At 37.7% G+C, this 18,451-nt stretch overlaps 1 protein-coding gene and 1 long non-coding RNA gene across 8 annotated transcripts in view; both read right to left on the reverse strand.

Moving 5' to 3' along the window:
* The window catches only part of ADK (adenosine kinase), a 305,830-nt gene that overhangs the window by 151,451 nt on the left and 135,928 nt on the right, over window positions 1-18,451 (reverse strand). For 4 of the 7 annotated variants that reach the window (XM_061451234.1, XM_061451185.1, XM_061451214.1 and 1 more), the window contains 3 exons: window positions 5,425-5,597; window positions 5,120-5,173; window positions 220-328 (listed from right to left, as the gene is read on the reverse strand). In XM_061451234.1, coding sequence (XP_061307218.1) covers window positions 220-328; window positions 5,120-5,173; window positions 5,425-5,597 — 336 coding nt within the window. The remainder of the gene's footprint in view (window positions 1-219; window positions 329-5,119; window positions 5,174-5,424; window positions 5,598-18,451) is intronic. The other 3 variants (XM_061451218.1, XM_061451225.1, XM_061451204.1) reach the window with 1 other exon arrangement.
* Window positions 15,367-17,628, reverse strand: LOC133268216 (uncharacterized). The gene is made up of 2 exons (XR_009743008.1): window positions 17,392-17,628; window positions 15,367-17,358 (listed from the first exon to the last, which is right to left on the reverse strand). It is a non-coding gene; the product is annotated as an uncharacterized LOC133268216 (long non-coding RNA).

Consider the following 18,451-nt stretch of genomic DNA (forward strand, 5'->3'; position numbering starts at 1 on the left):
TTTTTCCCACAAACTTAAGAAAGCACACAACTCAAACATACTTCCACATTTGTACATTTAAATTCAAAGAAATCAAACTACACTGAAACTGAAGCAGTCACATTCTTTCATTGTATTCCTACAAAATCATCCAAAACCATTATGCAACAAACATCCTCATTGCTTAGACCTCACAATGTTTAACACGAATTTCAGTAATGTGAAAGAAGCTGAACTTACTGCTATATAATAAACTTTGGCCTTTTCCACCAACTTCCAGTTCTTCTCCAAATCAAGATGCTTTTCCTTCTTATAGCAATTAGCAGCAGCAAGGTTAGCTACAAGAGACCTGAAAGTGATTAAAAGTCAGGCATTAGATCCCCTATAACTAACACTACTGCAAATTTCTTACGAAGAACAAATTTCTCAAAGATAATCAAAGATGTTAATGAACACAGAAACAGTTAACAAAGAGCACCATAAACCACATAAACTTTGATAATTTTTTAACATTTAAATATTTTAAGTCATATACTAAATACCATTTAAACTATATTTTAAGTAATGTATTTTAAATAAAGCTAAATACTTTATGCAAACTTTCACTATTAGACTGTTCATGTGCCTTCATTTGCTTAGAATCAACCTTTGCTGAATTTTGTTATCAAGCCCCTCTGTATGGTATAGCATCTGCAGATTTTCATTAAAACTCATCTAATAACTAACACCTAAAGGAAAGTAGCTACTACAGTTTATCTTCTCAAAACTATTTTTTCCTCACTAGAACCCAAACACTGATGCATATGTATGTCTTGCCTTTATATATATATATATATTTATTATATTTTACAGTTATATTATTTAAAAAGCAGTTTGTTTGGATTCCCCCCCCCGCACCCCCCCCATTAGGTTCATATTTTCCTTTAGCAAATGACAAAGGGTTCCATTGCTACTTTTAGATGATGAACTGTTTAAAAAAACATTTGGCTTAGCTGTGCATTACTGGAAAACTACCAAAACCTCATCTGTACTTCATTCTTACTTAACAAGTTATAACACAAGTCATGGGACAAAACTTCCACAGCTTCCACTAGCAAGAACAAAGACACTTGTATCATATTTAGTTTGTTAGATGTAAGATACACTCTATTTTAAATTCTCCTCTTCAGCCATTCTATTCCACGTTATGAAACACACAAAAGTTATAGACACACGCCTAAAAACAGGTCATAAAAAGATGGTTATACACTAGCTCTGCACTCTGGCTATGATGACCAAATCCATCTGTGCACTTTTATTACGATAAAGTTTTATAACATCCAATATTTAGTGAAGGGAATTTGACAAACAGACATTTTCATGCTTACATAGAGGGTTTTAAATTTAATTTTCATGATTTAATAGTCATAGGATGCACCTTTAATATAAACACATCATTGATTTGTGATATTTAAGTATATTAGCCAGATAAATAACATGTAATTACACATACAACCTATGGCTATTGAAAACTTTTGCCTTCTCCAATGTGCATACAACTGATGTTGTAGGTATAACCCTTTTCAATGTAAAAGCTACTACAATCCAATGCATCAGAGCGAATTGGTAATCTGCTTCTACCAAGTTATGCCATGTGCAGGTGTTAGGAGCAAACTACACTAGGAATTCTTGAAATTTATTCCACCTCAAACAGCATCTTTTCACTATTACCATTTCTCTTTGTCCTATTCAATAAAATAAAAAAAAAAATAACAAAGCCCAACAGAATCCCTTACGAAGACAGCAACCAAGTCTCCCTTTAAACTTTCCAAAGCACTCATCACTGACAACCCCTGTAAGTTAAACAGATCAAGTGTATTAAACCAAAAAGTTAGACTTTTTCTGAATATGTCAAAATACATAGCACAGTTCTGTGTTGTTTCAACCCAGGAATACTCTTGGGGCTCATCTCTTTAATTCTAAAGCCTAAAGGCAATGAGAACTAATGTGAATTTTGAAAATAAAATAAATTTAAAATTTATAAATCAATAGATCAAGTCTCTCAAAGCAGTACAAGTAACGGTGCCAGAAGTTTCAGCCTTGATGAATATTATAATTTTAATTACAAGAAATCCACTAGAGAACCAAGTAAATCCAAGAAAGACACGCATAACTCTGGTAATTTTCTGTAAACCAAATTTAAAAAGCAAATTAAATCTTTCAGTTTTGGCAAATCCTAAATATCCATCAAGGACCTAACTGGAAAATTCTTGTCTGCCTACGTATGTTGCTAAGTGAAAAGCAATTATGTTCCAGTAAACTAAGCAAAGACTTTCTGTATGTTTCCTTTCACTTACCACATGCCCCTGAAACTGTAAACCTAGCTCTCTGGCTACATCCAACTGCAGAGATGCTCTGCACATGATGTGTAATAATAGATCATTACACTGAAGGCAAAGCACCAGGATTTTCCAAACTAAAACTGTAACTCTGACAGCACTAAGTTCAACATGTGGGCCACAGAGAAGGTAGATGTTTTTTCAATGAAATACCATAATTGGAGACAGCCAGAGTGTTTCAAATCAAACAGCTTAATGGGGACTCTGTGCATGCAGGTATTTCTGAGCAGAACACACAAATCAAAGTCACAAAGTGTGGGTACTACTTTAGAGTTTAATCGGGTGTTAGGATTTTCTTGAAAAGCTCTACGAAAACAAAGCGTGTTAGTACTGCTAAGCTAGAGAATTCAAAATGGTGATCACAAATTAGCTCAGAACCCTTCCCTGTAAAAAGCTAGACAGACTTAGCAGAAAAAAAGAAACATTCACATAAGGCACCTGGAACATAAATGTACACAGCCACTCACTGGGAATACCAGAGAGCTATTAGCCAGCATCTCCAAAAGAGACAAGAAAACTGAATCACCTGAAGAAGGAAGTTAGAATGTACCTCAACTGGGACAAGAGACTAATCAATAAATAGAGGTATGAACTGGGGCCAGGTTGAAGTGTTTCTTACAAATATAGAAAATTCTAAAAATCAAGAAACAATCAGAGGATAATTAAAGATGAAGAACAAACTTGCTCTCACTGTAAGAGGGTGGGTTGCACAATGAAGTCTTTAGTAGCATCCACTGTCCATTTTTTTCTGTCTCCTGAGGGAAATAAGTCATACTCCCTGCACATCCTCAAGAATGCTCTGAAACAGCGATTTAGATGAAGCCACTGTCTCTAGTATTTGAGCAAACATTTGATATGCTGCTTAATAAGTTACAGAAGTACTTGCAGACATTTTTATTAATAAATTTACCTAAACTTTTAAATTTCATTGAAATGTACAGCAAAAGATACAAATATTTTTCCTGAATTCACGATGTATGTCTATTGACAGCCTTGATTTCAGTTTCCCATTGTGTCATCTAGGAAATTATGATTGCTACAGGATGCATACACAGACACTATGTGACTAAAGACAGAGAGAATCACAAAGCAGAAATATCTTTATTGCTCGTCTTCTCTTTGAAAAACTGAATATGGATGCTGGAGATGAAGGGAGAAGTATGTAGGCATAATTAATGTCAAAACTCCAGATGAAGATGAATGAATTTCCTTCCCCCACTGAGTATGTACATTTCATTCCTGAGAGTAAGACATTGTGTATGACATTAAATTGGGAGGGACAGGTTGATAAGCTGGAGGACATAGCTGTCTGTCATTCAGTGGATCTTCAACAGCCTGGAGAATTGGGCTGGCAGAAGACTTAAAGGCAAATGAAAACTCATGCAACTACAATGTAGTGAGTCCAATGCAACAATGTAGGCTGAATGTTGACAGGATACAACACAGCTTTGCAAAAAAGGACAGGGGGAAGTGCTGGTGCACCAGGCTTGGAACACTAGTCGGCAGTGCACACAGAGGAGGTTAATCACATTCTAGTCTGTATTAGCAAGCACGTAGCCAGCAGGACAAAGGAAGTTTATATTCAGAACAGAAAAAAATAAAGACTGTTCTGGTCTCCATACCTCATCTGGAGTTCCATGTCCAGCTTTGAGCTTTTCACTAAAAGGAAGACACTGACATAAGGCAGTGAGTCCAGCAGTGGGCCATTAAGATATTATGGGACTGAAACACTTAACAAATGAAGAAGGGCTTGGCTGAGCCTTAAGAAGAGGGACCTAAGAGGAGACTTCCCTACCATCTTGAAATATCTAATGAAAGTTTACAGAGGAAATGAAGTCAGACTATACTTGGACACAAGAAGGAACATTCCACAAGCTGGAAGAAGGAAATTCTAACTGGGTAACAACAGAACTTCTCCCATGAAGAGTGGTCAATCAGTGGAACAGGTTTGCCCAGAGAAGTTGTGCAACCTCCATCCTTGGAGATATTCAAAACCTAGCTAGACATGGCTCTGAAAAACCTCATCTAACTTCAAAGTTATCAGAGTGTTATCTCATACTTCTAAGTATCAGAAAATTTAGATATTGGCATAAATAAGGGAGGGTTGGTTTGTGCCGGAAACATCTCAAGATTATGGCAGACTTGACTGGCTAGTTTTGAAACCTTTGAAAAATTGTCAGGAGGTAAGAAGCAAAGTAGCAGTACATAAGTTTGAATTTTGTGGGTGGAGGGAGAAAGAAGAAAGCAAAGGACCATGCTCAAGACAAATGCCTCTTGTCTTCACCATCTCTCCCTGAAATTCTTGTTTTTATTAATCTTATTACAATACCAAAAATAAATCACTCTATAAATGGGCTCTTAGTTGTGGAATACTCTGAAACCATGCAAAATAGCACAAAGACCACTGTTAATCATCTACAAATACAAAAAAGGTTGAACAGAGTTCTGGAGAAGTGATTTTTGTATATAGGAAAGACTACCTTAAAAAATAGCACTTGAAAGCATTCAGAAGAAATTGTTAAGATGCAGACACACAGAATTACAGTTATTAGATGAACTGCAACAGCAAAAAAAAACCAAAAACACAAAAAAGCAAGCTTTTTTCTTCTTCTTGTATAAAATCAAATTAACCCTTTCAATTAGGCTATACGCTGACATCTATCCTCTTTAAACACATTATCACCTGAAGTACAGTCCTCATTTGCCAATCAAGTATATGCATCACATGCCAATCAGCTTTCACATAGGCTGCATAAGCATACCTGTTAACCAACTTTTGTCTCCCACATTTTTTCTCTCTGCAGAGCAACTGGAAGCTATAAAGTTCAGAAAGAAGTAGTATATTATTATCTCACATTTTTCTGCCATAATGCAACTGCTGTTCTCTAAAAGTATTAATACTGCCCAGGCCCGAACTATGAGGCAGGCAGTCCTGTGTTATCTCAAACTGTGCTAATACTTTATCATTCAGATCATAACTTTTCAAGGCCAAATATTTCAAACAAATGAGGCTCTGCGCACTATACTGATTGCATTTATATTTTGGAAAATATCAGAGGCCCCTGACCTGTTATCACTAGTGATGCAGGCAGCACAAGTTCCTGTTGGTTCTTCACTCTGCTCATAGTAATGGGCATCCACATGAGCTTCTTCAGCCTTCTTCTTTAAGATCTCTCCAAACTTATCTTTGCCAATGCATCCAAAGAAAGTTGCAGCCTTGTAAGGGCTCTGGATCATCCACTGCAGATTGACAGAAAACAAAAAAAAACCAAACGACAAAATTAGCACACCTCATATATTATTTTTTGCCATTTTTTTCTCTTCAGTAGTCATATTTAATTCTGTGCTTACAGAGCACTGTGACATACAGAACACTTCTACGCCTAAAGTGAAAAACATTCGGTACATCAAGGGAGGAACGGCCAGCAAAGTATAAAAAAGTTACCCTTAATGATTCCACTGAGTGTTCAATACCCAATATAAAACTTAAATACATGTATTTTACTCTCAAATAAAGTAGATTAGTATGTTTTTACAAGGCATTTCAAAAGAAGTTCCCTTTCTCAAAGGAGATGCTGCTACACTTACATTTAATCAAGCAGTGTATCTTTAAAGAAAATGTGTAGAAAAGACAAAAGAAACAAAAGAAACACCCCCCCCCCAAAAAAAAAAACAACCAGCAAACAAACAAACAAAAAACCCCCCAAAACCCAGAGAGATAGCATATAAGGAAAACAATACGTTGGAGAAACATAAGAAGGAACATTGTGCAACATTCACAATATATATAAAAACTAAATGGTACTGAAAATAACCATTTGTGTCTAACATTTAATTATACGCAAAAAAAAAAAAGCTCTCCATTTACACTGTTAAACCAGGCATGAAAATATCTATCTCCAACTTTATTAAGAGCAGTTCTGTCGCTTGAATTGTAAAGAAACAGCATAGCCGCACAGTGTTGCTAAGGTGCCAGGTTATTTCCAAAAGCTCCTCTTTTATTAATACAAAATATGTATCCTTCAACTGTAAGTGTAACTCCATTTTGTACTGACTTAAAAAACAGCATTTAACAGCAATATAAAATCAAGAGTGAACTAAAGAAATAAATGTGAAGAAACAGTCATAGGCCCTACTCCACTGGTGGCAAGACAACCAACTGAAGTCATTATAATTCACTCTAATTACAGTCAGAAAGCTTATCCACTCAATCTATAGTACGAATTAAAGGCTGCATCAATTTACTGCTACACTAAAACGCTACTTATAATTGTTTCCTAATCAAGATTTAAATAAACGATAATGTCTCCATTACAAAGCAGCATTAGTGGTAGCTGTGGGTTGTAGAAAGGTCAAGTAACTGAGTTGCAAATACATGCTTAGTCACATCTTTATTACTTCCAGCTCCAGAGGAGAAAACCAAAATATCAAAAAAGCCCCAAACAACCAAAGCACAAACCCAAAGCTTTAGTAATGTAAAAGTCTTCATTAATAAGGCAAAGGTGGACAAAAGTTGCAAGGCCTCTTTCCTGCAGCAATTTAATATAGATGAACTTTAAGGACGAAGAAAAAGATTGTGTTGTCAGAGTGCGGCAGCGTTCAATCTCATTCATGCAATGCACACTACATGTGCTGTGCTAAACTATTCCATATCACTCTAAATTAATACAAATTAAGAAAGCCCCTAATGAGAAAATTATCTACTGTATTTTTGTATTTTACATACATTTCCACATACATAACACATATTTGCATATATTGCATATATGCAATATTGCATATTTTAGGCTATCCCAGGATCAGTAATTTTTTATATTCGGGGATATAGTTAAGTAGGACAGATTCTTTAACAAGACTGAAGATGTTGTGACCTACTGTAAGCAAATATGGAATCAATTTCCACACCTGTAAGAACAGAAGTACCTGAAGCCTTGTGTCCCGTGTTGAAAAGCATGCCTTACTTTCACAAATAACAGGAATTAATAGAGATAGCTATTTATGAAAGCGTAAAAACCTAACAATTCTTGAAAAAAAATGTAAGACTTCAAACTGCACCTTGGGCTTACAATATTTTGTCAAATGACATAACTTTTCCATTCTTTATGTGTAAAGTCTGACAACATTTGGAGCAGTAGTAAGTAATATTTCACATACATCTCTGAAAAAAGAATTTCTGTTCAAGTATCACAGCTTTGGCTATTGGCAGCAGCTCAATTTGAATTCAGATATGATACATATCATATATAACTGTCACAATCCTTACTTCAAATGTAAGTAAAGTTATTTTTGAGATTCAGAAGTCATGATCTAGGGTTTCTGGAGATGAACTCTGTACAGTCTGCAGACCACTTCTTCCATAAGCGGTGGTTCTGATCATATTCACGATTATTTGAAACACAGGTAATATGTGTTGGGGGAATATTCCCAGCATATAGATAGATATCCTTTTCATTTGAACATCTGCTCTAAGTTCAGCAACAAGGAAGATGAAAAAGTAATTCAGCAGTATTTCTGGGAAGATCTCTCATCACAGAGGGTCCCAGCTTCTTGAAATTATCTCCACTAATTCCCACCATAATGGTGGCGAGGTGCTGCTAGTTGCAGAACTCCTCCAAACTGCTCCTCTTTTCCTTTGCTAAAAGTCTACATATTAGTAAAGGCAAAAACCAGGCATTACATTACAAACTTGTTGAAACTGAACTACAGAAATATCTCTGTGGTATACCACTGAAGTTGCAGCTACTGGAATGAGTCACAACAGGCGTTTTTTGCATACATGTGAAAACCCAAAAGGGACAAAATAACATTTTCAAGGTAGACTCTGAAGCCCTTCTTTTTAGCATTTGACCCTGGATTGGAGTTTAATTTTGAATAACCTGATATGGAAAAAACAGGCTTCTATGGGCTACTTCCTACATACACCACCACTTTGGCTAAAACACTCTAAATGGAAATGGGGGTCAGTCATCAGAAGACATTTTTTATCATGAAATAGTCATGCAGCATTATATCCAACATCAAATGAAGGCAAATAACAAACTGCATACATTAATGTCAGGTATACGGTTATGTAAACTGCAAATTCATTTTATAGATTTATGTGAAACACAAGATTTAATTGAATGAAAGAGACTCTAGACAGAAACACAAAATGACCCAGCTCGGCATGGACTAGCATAATGAGTTAATTATCTAGGGTTTGGCTAGGCAGTGAGGCAGCTATTAACTAACTGTATTGACAGTCTGGCCAGGAGAGGTTGGCACCTGGCCACACCATGAAGCCTCACCATCACCCAAGAGAATTTGAGGCTGTAAATGGCTCAAAGACTGAAGTGTCAAAAATAGGAACTTATCATGAAGGAACAAGACAGCCTCAGGACTGGGGTACCACAAAGGCAACAAAGTCTAGAGTGTTTTATGAAATCTAATGTATTTCTTCATTCTAAAGCTTTCTTCTGCCAACACAACTTGGACATCAGGTACCGGCAAGGACAGGCCCTGACCTTTTCAGTTAGGATGAGCATCTGTGATGGAGGAAGGAGCATGGGAAATAGAATACCTTTCAGATGTTCTCTTGAGTTAAACTGATTATATTTTCCTTACATTTTCATTGTATGCACCTTGGTAAATTAAAAGCAAATATTAACCTTATTTATTTATTGTCTTTAACATAACCCTGTCCTAAAATTAGGCTGATTTCAAAATAAGCATAATCTAACATCAGATTACACTATCCCTACAAGCACATTATTCCTTACCACCAAATACTGAATCCAGCACTTCCAAAAGAGGCCAGACCCATGGCCAGTCATGGACACACTAGAGTGACACAATGCTTCTCTCCTTATTTTCCTGAGGCTAACTTGGCCTTACAGTAGTAGGAGTATTTGTTCAAGTGTTTTTCATGATCAGAGTTAACAGGGTGAACTCTTCCACATGCTTTAGCTATCAGAGAAGCATAAGTACCCTGGTGCTCCAGGGAGTGGGTGGCAATTGCAGAGTACAGCATCATCTTTTCTTGCAAGATGTTGAGATGCCAAGAAAACTTGGTAACGAGTAAAACTTCTGAAGACGGAATTGCGACTTTGTGAGCCTGCTTGGAGTGAACTCTGTCTTCTACATCCTCAGAACTGAAGATGTGGTACACCTATTTCCTAGTTTTGTCTGATTAGAAAATGGCTTTGGAAGCAACCTTTCCTCTGAGTTACAGAAGCACTTCCAGAAACACTTCTTCCAACAACAGAAGGGACTTGACTTTGATTGTCTACTCAATGCTGCCTTTTGAGAACGATATTCAAGATGAGATGACAGAGTTACCTGAATGGTCCCTTACACCCAAAAAGAAAAAAAAATGCTCCTTCATACTATGTGAAAGAAAATCAGTGGTCTTAATGAATTAAAAAGAGAAAGGGAGAGACCAGACTTCACTGATTTCTGTTTCCCAAACTTATCCTATTTAGCTGGAGAATGCAATGCTTCTATCGCTGTGGCAGAGTCCAGTATCCCATATCACAACATTTCATTTGCATTCAAAGCTTTTATTTGCTGTTCTTGCAAAGCTCACTGTAGAGGAAACCTCTGCTAGAAGGGCGAAAAGCAGCAAAGTTAAAAAGCTGATACAATTTACCTTCCTATTTCCAGTAGCAAAGATACTCCCCTTGCAAAAGGGTTTGCTACTGCTGGGTCTCAGCAGACAATCCTATAAGACTTAAAAAGAAACATCATACTGATGAAGCTTAAGACAGCTTTATAGCCCTCTGACTAAAACAAAGATCTTTCAGAAATTATTTCATCTTACTCCAACTCCATGTGTTAACTGGACAACACTGATAACCGGAACAAGAAGGCTGACAAAGACACTTGCTACCAGTCCCACATTGGTTTCCATATGAAACCCTTAGCTCCTGAATTCTTTTTTAAAAGCTGCAGCCAGTAGTGAATTTCCACATCTGTCAGTTGTCTTAAACTAACAAAACCAAAGCATACAAAGCTTTGCTTAGGCTGACATACCTTCTGCACACAGAAGTTTTCGGCTGTAGACTTGAATCCGAAATGCCTAGGAACTGACAACACAACAGGCAGCATTATGCTCCTTCACAGTGAAGGATCTTCAAAACTCATTAACACTGAATACAGACATCTGAAGTGCATCTGAAGTGTGTTATTTGAAGCTGGACTCTTCTCTGCATGATCTGTCAAATCTGATCTTATTTTAAATTGCAGCTCACAGAGGAAAGGACTCCAAAGACCTAAATTTAGCTAAGACTTAACATGCTTGCTAAAATCTAAACAATGTTAGCAATTACTCATGAAGCATTCTTTCTAGTAAATCAGAACAGAAATGGCTTCTTTTTATACAGTGCTATTTGGAGTATCTCTTATTTTTATATTCTGAACTTTAGAACAAGCCCATACACTTTTCAGAAGGTTTCACCAGTCTGTTTTACCCCTAGGACATGTCCCACCATCAATTATAGACCCAGTCCATTAAAAAGTTCTTATGGATATCTTTAGGAATATTTTAGGTCCTAAAATAAAATAAATTACAGCTCATCTTAGAAAATGAGAGAAAATGAGGAAAAGTAGGATGAAAAAACTAAATCATGACAATATGAAAAAACAAACCCCTGACAATATGCAAAACAATCCTAAAAAGAAAATATTAGTGTCTCTGTTCCAAGTGAGCTCACTTATTCCTTGTGAATGATGTGATATGCACCTCAAGAACAAATGGAATGCAATATTCTGCTACCCTTACACATACTATATCATTTAAATTCCCTACTGTGGTGAATTAACCACAGCCCGCAGCTAAGCCCCTACCCAGTCACTCTCATTCCTCTCTCCTGGAGGGATGGAGGAGAGAACTGGAAACGCAACAGTAAGAAAAAAACCCACACATGGGTAAAGATGAAATGATGCAAAGTAATGCTGTAAATGATGTAAAACAATCATTTACATAAAATCATTCACCACCTCCCACCAACAGACTAATGTCCAGCCAGTGTCCAAGCCATGGTTACCCTGAAAAAACTGCCCCTCGCTCCCTGCCCCCAACAGTTTTATTGCTGACCACTTTCCATATGGCCTTGACTACATCTTTGGTCAGCTAGGGTCAGCTGTCCTGGCTGTGTCCTTCCCAACCTCTTTCCCAACCCAGCAGCCTACTTGCTGGGGCAGTAAAGTGAAAGAACAGAGAAGGGCTTGATGCTGTGCAAGTACTGTTAAGCAAAACATTGCTATGTTAAACAATATTGCTTTGGTAACAAGTCTAAAACACAGCACCATACACACTGCTATGAAGAAAATTTACTCCATCCCAAGCAGATCCAGTATACATACATCAGAATCACTGTCATGAGAATACAGCATCAAAACCCTGGAAAAGCGATACTAGATTTGTTCCAACACCTTTGGAATCTTTTTTTCTTTCTGTTTTTCATTGATCAACATTTAAAGTTGCAAGAGCTATTATCACATAATGGCCATATAAGAAAATACATGGAAAAGGAAAAAATAAGCTTATCTTGACAAAAGCAGCTTTGCAAAAAGGATCCTCATGTCCTGTACAGTAATTCTTCCACCATCAGTCGAAGCTGCCAAATCTTGCATGAGGAAGTGATATTGTTAAAATGCATGACAACACCCTCAAGCAACTTCCAGTCAAATGAGATAAAAATGGTAACATTTTTTAAAGGAAAAGACTAGCTAAAGCCTTGCAGTGAGACCAATATCTAAATGTTATCAAGATTTGGTTCAACATGTACTATCCAAATCTCTGCACAGGAATATCTCTAAGCTTTAGTGTGGCACCACAATTTGATTTCACTATAGCTTTTCAAGCTAACATGTCTATCAAAATGTTAATCACCTAGGAGCAGTACTTCATTTCACATCTACATTTAAAAATATAAAGCTAACAAACTGGCTCTTAACAAAATCTATAATCCAAGTATCTATTTTCTGTACTGCTATTCTTTGGTATTCCATTTACTATTCTTTTCCTCTTGCTCTTCACCTGCTTGTTCACTATTTTATTTTTAGTCTAGTTTGCAAGCTCTTTGCTGTACAAAGCAGCACAAGCACATTTTCTGTAATTAAATATGTAGTAACCATAGTTCAATGCTGCAATGCAGCAATGCAGCCCGAAGTTCTCTCTTTTATTGCGCCCCTTAAGTATTGGCCAGTCTAGGTACCAATATTCCTTGCTTCATTACCCCCTTATCCCATATTTATAATGCTACAGTTCTGCCTCAAATACTTGAAGTGCTATAGCCTCTCTTCTGAAGTTCAACATATGTTATCTGAGGCCAAAGACAGAGTATCTCCTGCCAAGACCTTACAAGGTACATAACTGACACTGCAGCTGGCCTTGTGTCTGTTCCCCACTTGAAGCACAGAACCTGAGACAGCAACAACATTCTTGTTGTTTGATCTGATGTGTCATTCACTTTCCCTTTCCACAATATTAATATGGTCCCTTCTCAGAACCAAGTAAAAGATGATATATGTACAAAACAGGGCTGGTCATGCCAGTTCTTCCATCACTCTGACAGGTACATGAAGGGTACCCCCTGGCCAAGAATTCCAGGTTTATATGGAACTTTTCTGCAGCTAGTATAAACATCAGTATAAACAACTGATTCTTAAGAAACTTATTAATATTACAAAGCTGTGTATGAGGTAAGGTTAAAGATATCTCCCTCAGTAAAAGAACTCAAAGATACTAACTTCATTGTTGAACACTGTGCTGTGAAACATGGCAAAGCAGCAAATAAAGCATGACATAAAGTCTTACTCTGTGGCTAGAAGCTGTAGTGTTAAGCAGTTAACAGAAGCATATTAACAACATAAAAATGGAACATCATACTTCGGTACAGTAAGACAACCTCATTATGCAACTGTACAGTACTGTTAACCATGCCTCAGCCTGCTCGACTGGTAAAGAATTATCTCACTTCATGGAGATACGGGGAAGACTGATAAGCATTTTAAAAATGCCTTAAAATTTGCTAGTGTAAAACACTATTTAAGTACTGGCCTATAAGTGAAGTTGATGTTGTTGCAAAGTGACATTTTAGGATATTTTGCACATGGTTTTGCATATCTATAACCTTAAAACAAATCTTTTCAGAATGCATGCATGTCACTCTCACTCCCCTGCTAGATGATGTGCAGTCTCAATGACTACACCCACACTCAGAATGACAGCAAAAAATCCACAAGTGAAGAGACTTCTTTCATTGTCTGGCAGCACAGAATTCATAAGGCACAAACTGTAAACAGCTGCCTATCAGCTTCTATCAGCAATAGTATCAAAAACAGATGGCAAAGGTCAAGTCAAAGTTTATTGACAATGATGAACTTTGACAGCCTCTATTAAATTACTTCTTCCTTTAAGGTGTATGTGATCAAAGCAGCAGAGAGATTTTCACTCAGTCACATAACAAGCTATTTGTTGAGATTGAAACATCTGGTCAATATCTTCTAACACTGCAATTTCATGCACAGTTAGCAAAAGGGTACATTTCTTCTCTTCTTCTTACAGGGTCCATAAGGGTTGCACATATGGCTGCTCATTTCATTCAAAAAGGTTTCAATTCCGGGCATTATACACAATTGTACCTATGCTTTATAGTATTTTAAGTCTACCTACCATCATTTTTCATCATCACTGCTGTCTGCTCTGCTCTTTGTTATAAAAGACCACAAATATGACAGAACACTTAAAGCTTAACAGCTTTTGACTACTAGAGTTAGAAAGCAGTTAAGGCAAGGGAGTTTTTGAAGTGGCAGGTCTTCATCTATCTGTTGTCAAGAATTCCCAATGCATTAAATTATTTACCAAAGCTCTAGTAACACAGATTTTATTTTTTTTTAATAGCAACCCCTTCATTTATGAGGCATTCCCAAGCAATTAGATATCACCCTTTTTAATAATTTATAAATGATATATTTTACAAACATAACATACAACACACATTATATTTCAAGTGAACATGTGATAATTATGAGAATTTGATGAATCACAACCCTCTTTTTCAATCTGAAATAGAAAGACACAAAATGTTATCTATCCTAAATGCTGAGAAATGCTTGCCTTTAAAATTATGCATCTATGTTGCCACAGCAACAAGTAGTGGATAATGTGAAATGTACTTCACCCTTTCATTTCTAAATCCCAATCTTTTTGGTCAAAAGAGAACAGAGAGCTAGTTGTAAACATACCTACAGAAAGTACATTTCAAAGAATATTAAGTTACTATTAAATAACCTTCATTTTTATTCAGTTAATGGTTGATTTCCACAACTCATTCTCACACTAGCTCACTCCAAGTAGTATCTGAACCTTAAGGGTTTACCTAGCAGTTCTAGGAAGACATTGGCCCTGAAGCTCTTCAATATAATTAAGAATTGTGCCTGGATACTGCACCAAAGACATAACAGAGAGGTGAGCAGGGAAGGGAGAAGGTAGGTAATCTCAATGTAGGAACATCTACAAAATGCTTGAACAGAGATATCCTTCAGAGATGCCACTGAAGATGCCTGGGCTTTTCTGGAGGGTGCACTAGTTTTCGGCACTATGGCATTTATTCAGTAGTACCACATTGTTCTGAAGGAATGGGATGCACAACATTAAAATTAAGTGAAAAAAAAAGAAATCAAAATTGTCCACTAGAAACAGATGGGTTTCATATAAATATCAAGATACAGCTTACAGGTAACAGAGTATATTTACAGGTGGTAAACATGAGCCTAAATAAGAGCCTGTCACACCATGCCACAAAGGCAGACAATCAAGTCAGGAAAGCAACTAATTAGCTGTCACTTAGCACTAACAACAGTGGTGTAGAAATGAAGCAGTTAGCCAGAGTCTGTTTTTATATGAATGCAAAGGAGGGAATATTCCAGGAGCTCCAAAAGAGCTCAGAACTGATGGGATTAGCACTATCAAACTGCAATCTTTTTTTCAAAGAAGCACACAACAACCCCACCCAGTTACAAAGGGTGTAAATTTAGCCTGAACTTTACTGTATGTGTACAGCAAGGCTTATAGTATTATGGTGGAGCATTCCGCCTAGGCTGGTAGGAAGTTTGTTTCTTCCAGAGTTAAGAAAGAAGTTTCTCCAGAAGAGATTAGGAGGACACAAATTAATTAAAAATAATAATAATTAAAAAAAAAATAAATCTGGTGCCTCTCTCTCTTCAAGGCTTTCTCTCACTAGACCAGGAGCCCTCTGAGTGACCAAGATGAAACTTTGAAAAGGTGGTATTAGGTTTTGAATCGACCCTATTAGGAATCAATGTTTCAGGATTGGCCTCTCACAAGAGTTACCCCATGTAGTCCATCCACGGTTCCACCTGGAAATGCCCATCTTCAAGGTTCAATATTCTTTAGGAATAATTCCTCTTCTAAAGAAGAAAAATGTGAACCAACTGAAAAATAACTACCTTGAAACAGGCAAGTCTCAGAAAAGCCTGCCTCTGGATTCCTCATGTGTTACTTCTAACCACATTTAGTGGTAGCACACATTCCAGGCTGGGATCTTCCAGGGGAATACTAGATGCACAGTGTGTATGTGAGCAATGACTTGGAGAGGAACTCATACATGCCCTCACAAATTAATAAAAGCCATAATATTCCCAACAGAAAGTACTCACTTCCTCGAAATTACATGTTACTGAAACAAATCCATTATTATGTTTATTGCTTTGTGTACAAACATTGGTGCCTTAGCTTTAACTATTCAGAAAGGAGTAAGAGAATGTTCAGATAAAAGAAATATATTTGCACATTTCTAAATTACCTTTCAGCTTCTTATTCCAGTACCAACCAGATATAAAATCAATACAGAGTATCAACTGCACAAGAAATACTTATTTCATATTATTTCTTCCTTACTGCCATCAAGAAGTCTGGGAAAATGTCCATTGCATGTAAACTCCATTTGGTTAATTTATCTGCAGAGGAGGTTCAACAGCTGTCAATAGAGGAGTCCCATAGTTGTCAGGCCCTGAGCCCATACCCTGGAATTGCCCTGTTCACCAATGGAAGGCCAGATACAGTCAGGCTCTGCATGGGACTGCCCATGCAAACACCAGCCTCTGGATGCACCAGCCACGCATGGGCAGGAAGTAGGGCACTGCACCAGGCACACTCTGCATGCTGCATGGCTCCAGCTCCTTTCTCCTGTCCAGGACTTCTGGGGTAGAAATTTTGTAGCCCAGTGCAAAGAACTTCTTCAAGCCATTATGTCAGATGCTTTTGCTAACCACTTAGAGGACAGATGGCATGCTGTTCCTCCACAGAAGGTAATATCATCCACTCATGTAAATAGATGGGTTTTATTCTGTTGACCAATACCTGAACGGCAACAGCTTTATTCTTCCTATTTCTCCACTGCCTAAGCATATAAATACTGTATTGTATTTGCTCCAGTTCACAAGAATCACTCCTCCCCTTTCCAGTTTAATCCATAATACCACTAGATTTGCTGTGGTAGGACAAGCAATACCTTTGTCAAAAAAATTTGCCAGAAACTGTAAAGATACTACATTCTAATTCCCAAGATATAAAGCAAAATAGTAAATCACAATTATTTATTATAGCTTTAGATTACTTTTAAAATGATGTACTCATTTCACAGCAATTTTAATATTTATAATGATTTTAAACTTTTTTTTTGTTATAACAAATGTATGACAGAAGTCACATATAATTATGTGCAGTTGAAAGCAGCACTTGGCACTACCTGAATTTGTTGGCTCAAGTGCTCTAGTGAGTCCAAATAATTTTCACAGAACAAATAATCTAGTTGCCAACTCTTACGTACTTCTGAAAGGGAAGTGCAAATATCTCTTAAATTTGTTTTTTCCTGAATTCAATCATGGCTATGACACTCGACACTTGACTCCCATGATCAGCTCAGCCTCAGCACGAACTCCCAGACCTAATTTGGCAGGAGTGGAAGGCAAGGGAAACCTTACACTTATTAGAATTCTGGTTTTGACCCAGAGAGACCCAAAGAGAGACACCAGAGAGACCCAAAAGAGAGTCAACTTTATCATTCTTGGCTTCAAGAAATCACAGGATTAGGCCTGATGAACTTTCTTATCTTTTGCACAAAGGGGATATACTGTTTTCAAATCCTAATCTAAAATCAAAATTAACAAAAAGAACAAATACACACACAAAATGCTAAGGAGCTAATACTTTACTGACAACTGTACAGATCTGCTCCATTTAATACTGAGTGAGCTGTATTGTGAAGTTAATAGAATCATAGAATAGAATCATAGGTTAGGGTTGGAAAGGACCTTAAGATCATCTAGTTCCAACCCCCCTGCCGTGGGCAGGGACACCTCACACTAAACCATATCACCCAAGGCCTCGTCCAACCTAGTCTTGAACACTGCCAGGGATGGAGCATTCACAGCCTCCCTGGGCAACCTATTCCAGTGCCTCACGACCCTAACAAGAAAGAATTTCCTTCTTATATCCAATCTAAACTTCCCCTGTTTAAGTTTTAACCCGTTACCCCTTGTCCTGTCACTACAGTCTCTAATGAAGAGTCCCTCCCCGGCATCCCTATGGGTCCCCTTCAGACACTGGAAGGCTGCTATGAGGTCTCCATGCAGCCTTCTCTTCTCCAGGCTGAACAGCCCCAACTTTCTCAGCCTGTCTTCATATGGGAGGTGCTCCAGTCCCCTGATCATCCTCGTGGCCCTCCTCTGGACTTCTTCCAACAGTTCCATGTCCTTTTTATGTTGAGGACACCAGAACTGCACACAATACTCCACGTGAGATCTCACAAGAGCAGAGCAGAGGGGCAGGATCACCTCCTTCAACCTGCTGGTCATGCTCCTTTTGATGCAGCCCAGGATATGGTTGGCTTTCTGGGCTGCGAGGGCACACTGAAGCTGGCTCATGTTCATTTTCTCATCAACCAACACCCCCAGGTCCTTCTCCGCAGGGCTGCTCTGAATCTCTTCTCTGCCCAACCTGTAGCTGTGCCTGGGATTGCTCCGACCCAGGTGTAGGACCTTGCACTTGGCATGGTTGAACTTCATCAGGTTGGCATCAGCCCACCTCA

This window comes from Pezoporus flaviventris, unplaced genomic scaffold (genome assembly GCF_033815535.1).
Source record: "Pezoporus flaviventris isolate CSIRO_AGI_PZ_B2104156 unplaced genomic scaffold, CSIRO_AGI_Pfla_v1 ptg000001l, whole genome shotgun sequence".
NCBI classification, from domain to species: Eukaryota; Metazoa; Chordata; class Aves; order Psittaciformes; family Psittacidae; genus Pezoporus; species Pezoporus flaviventris.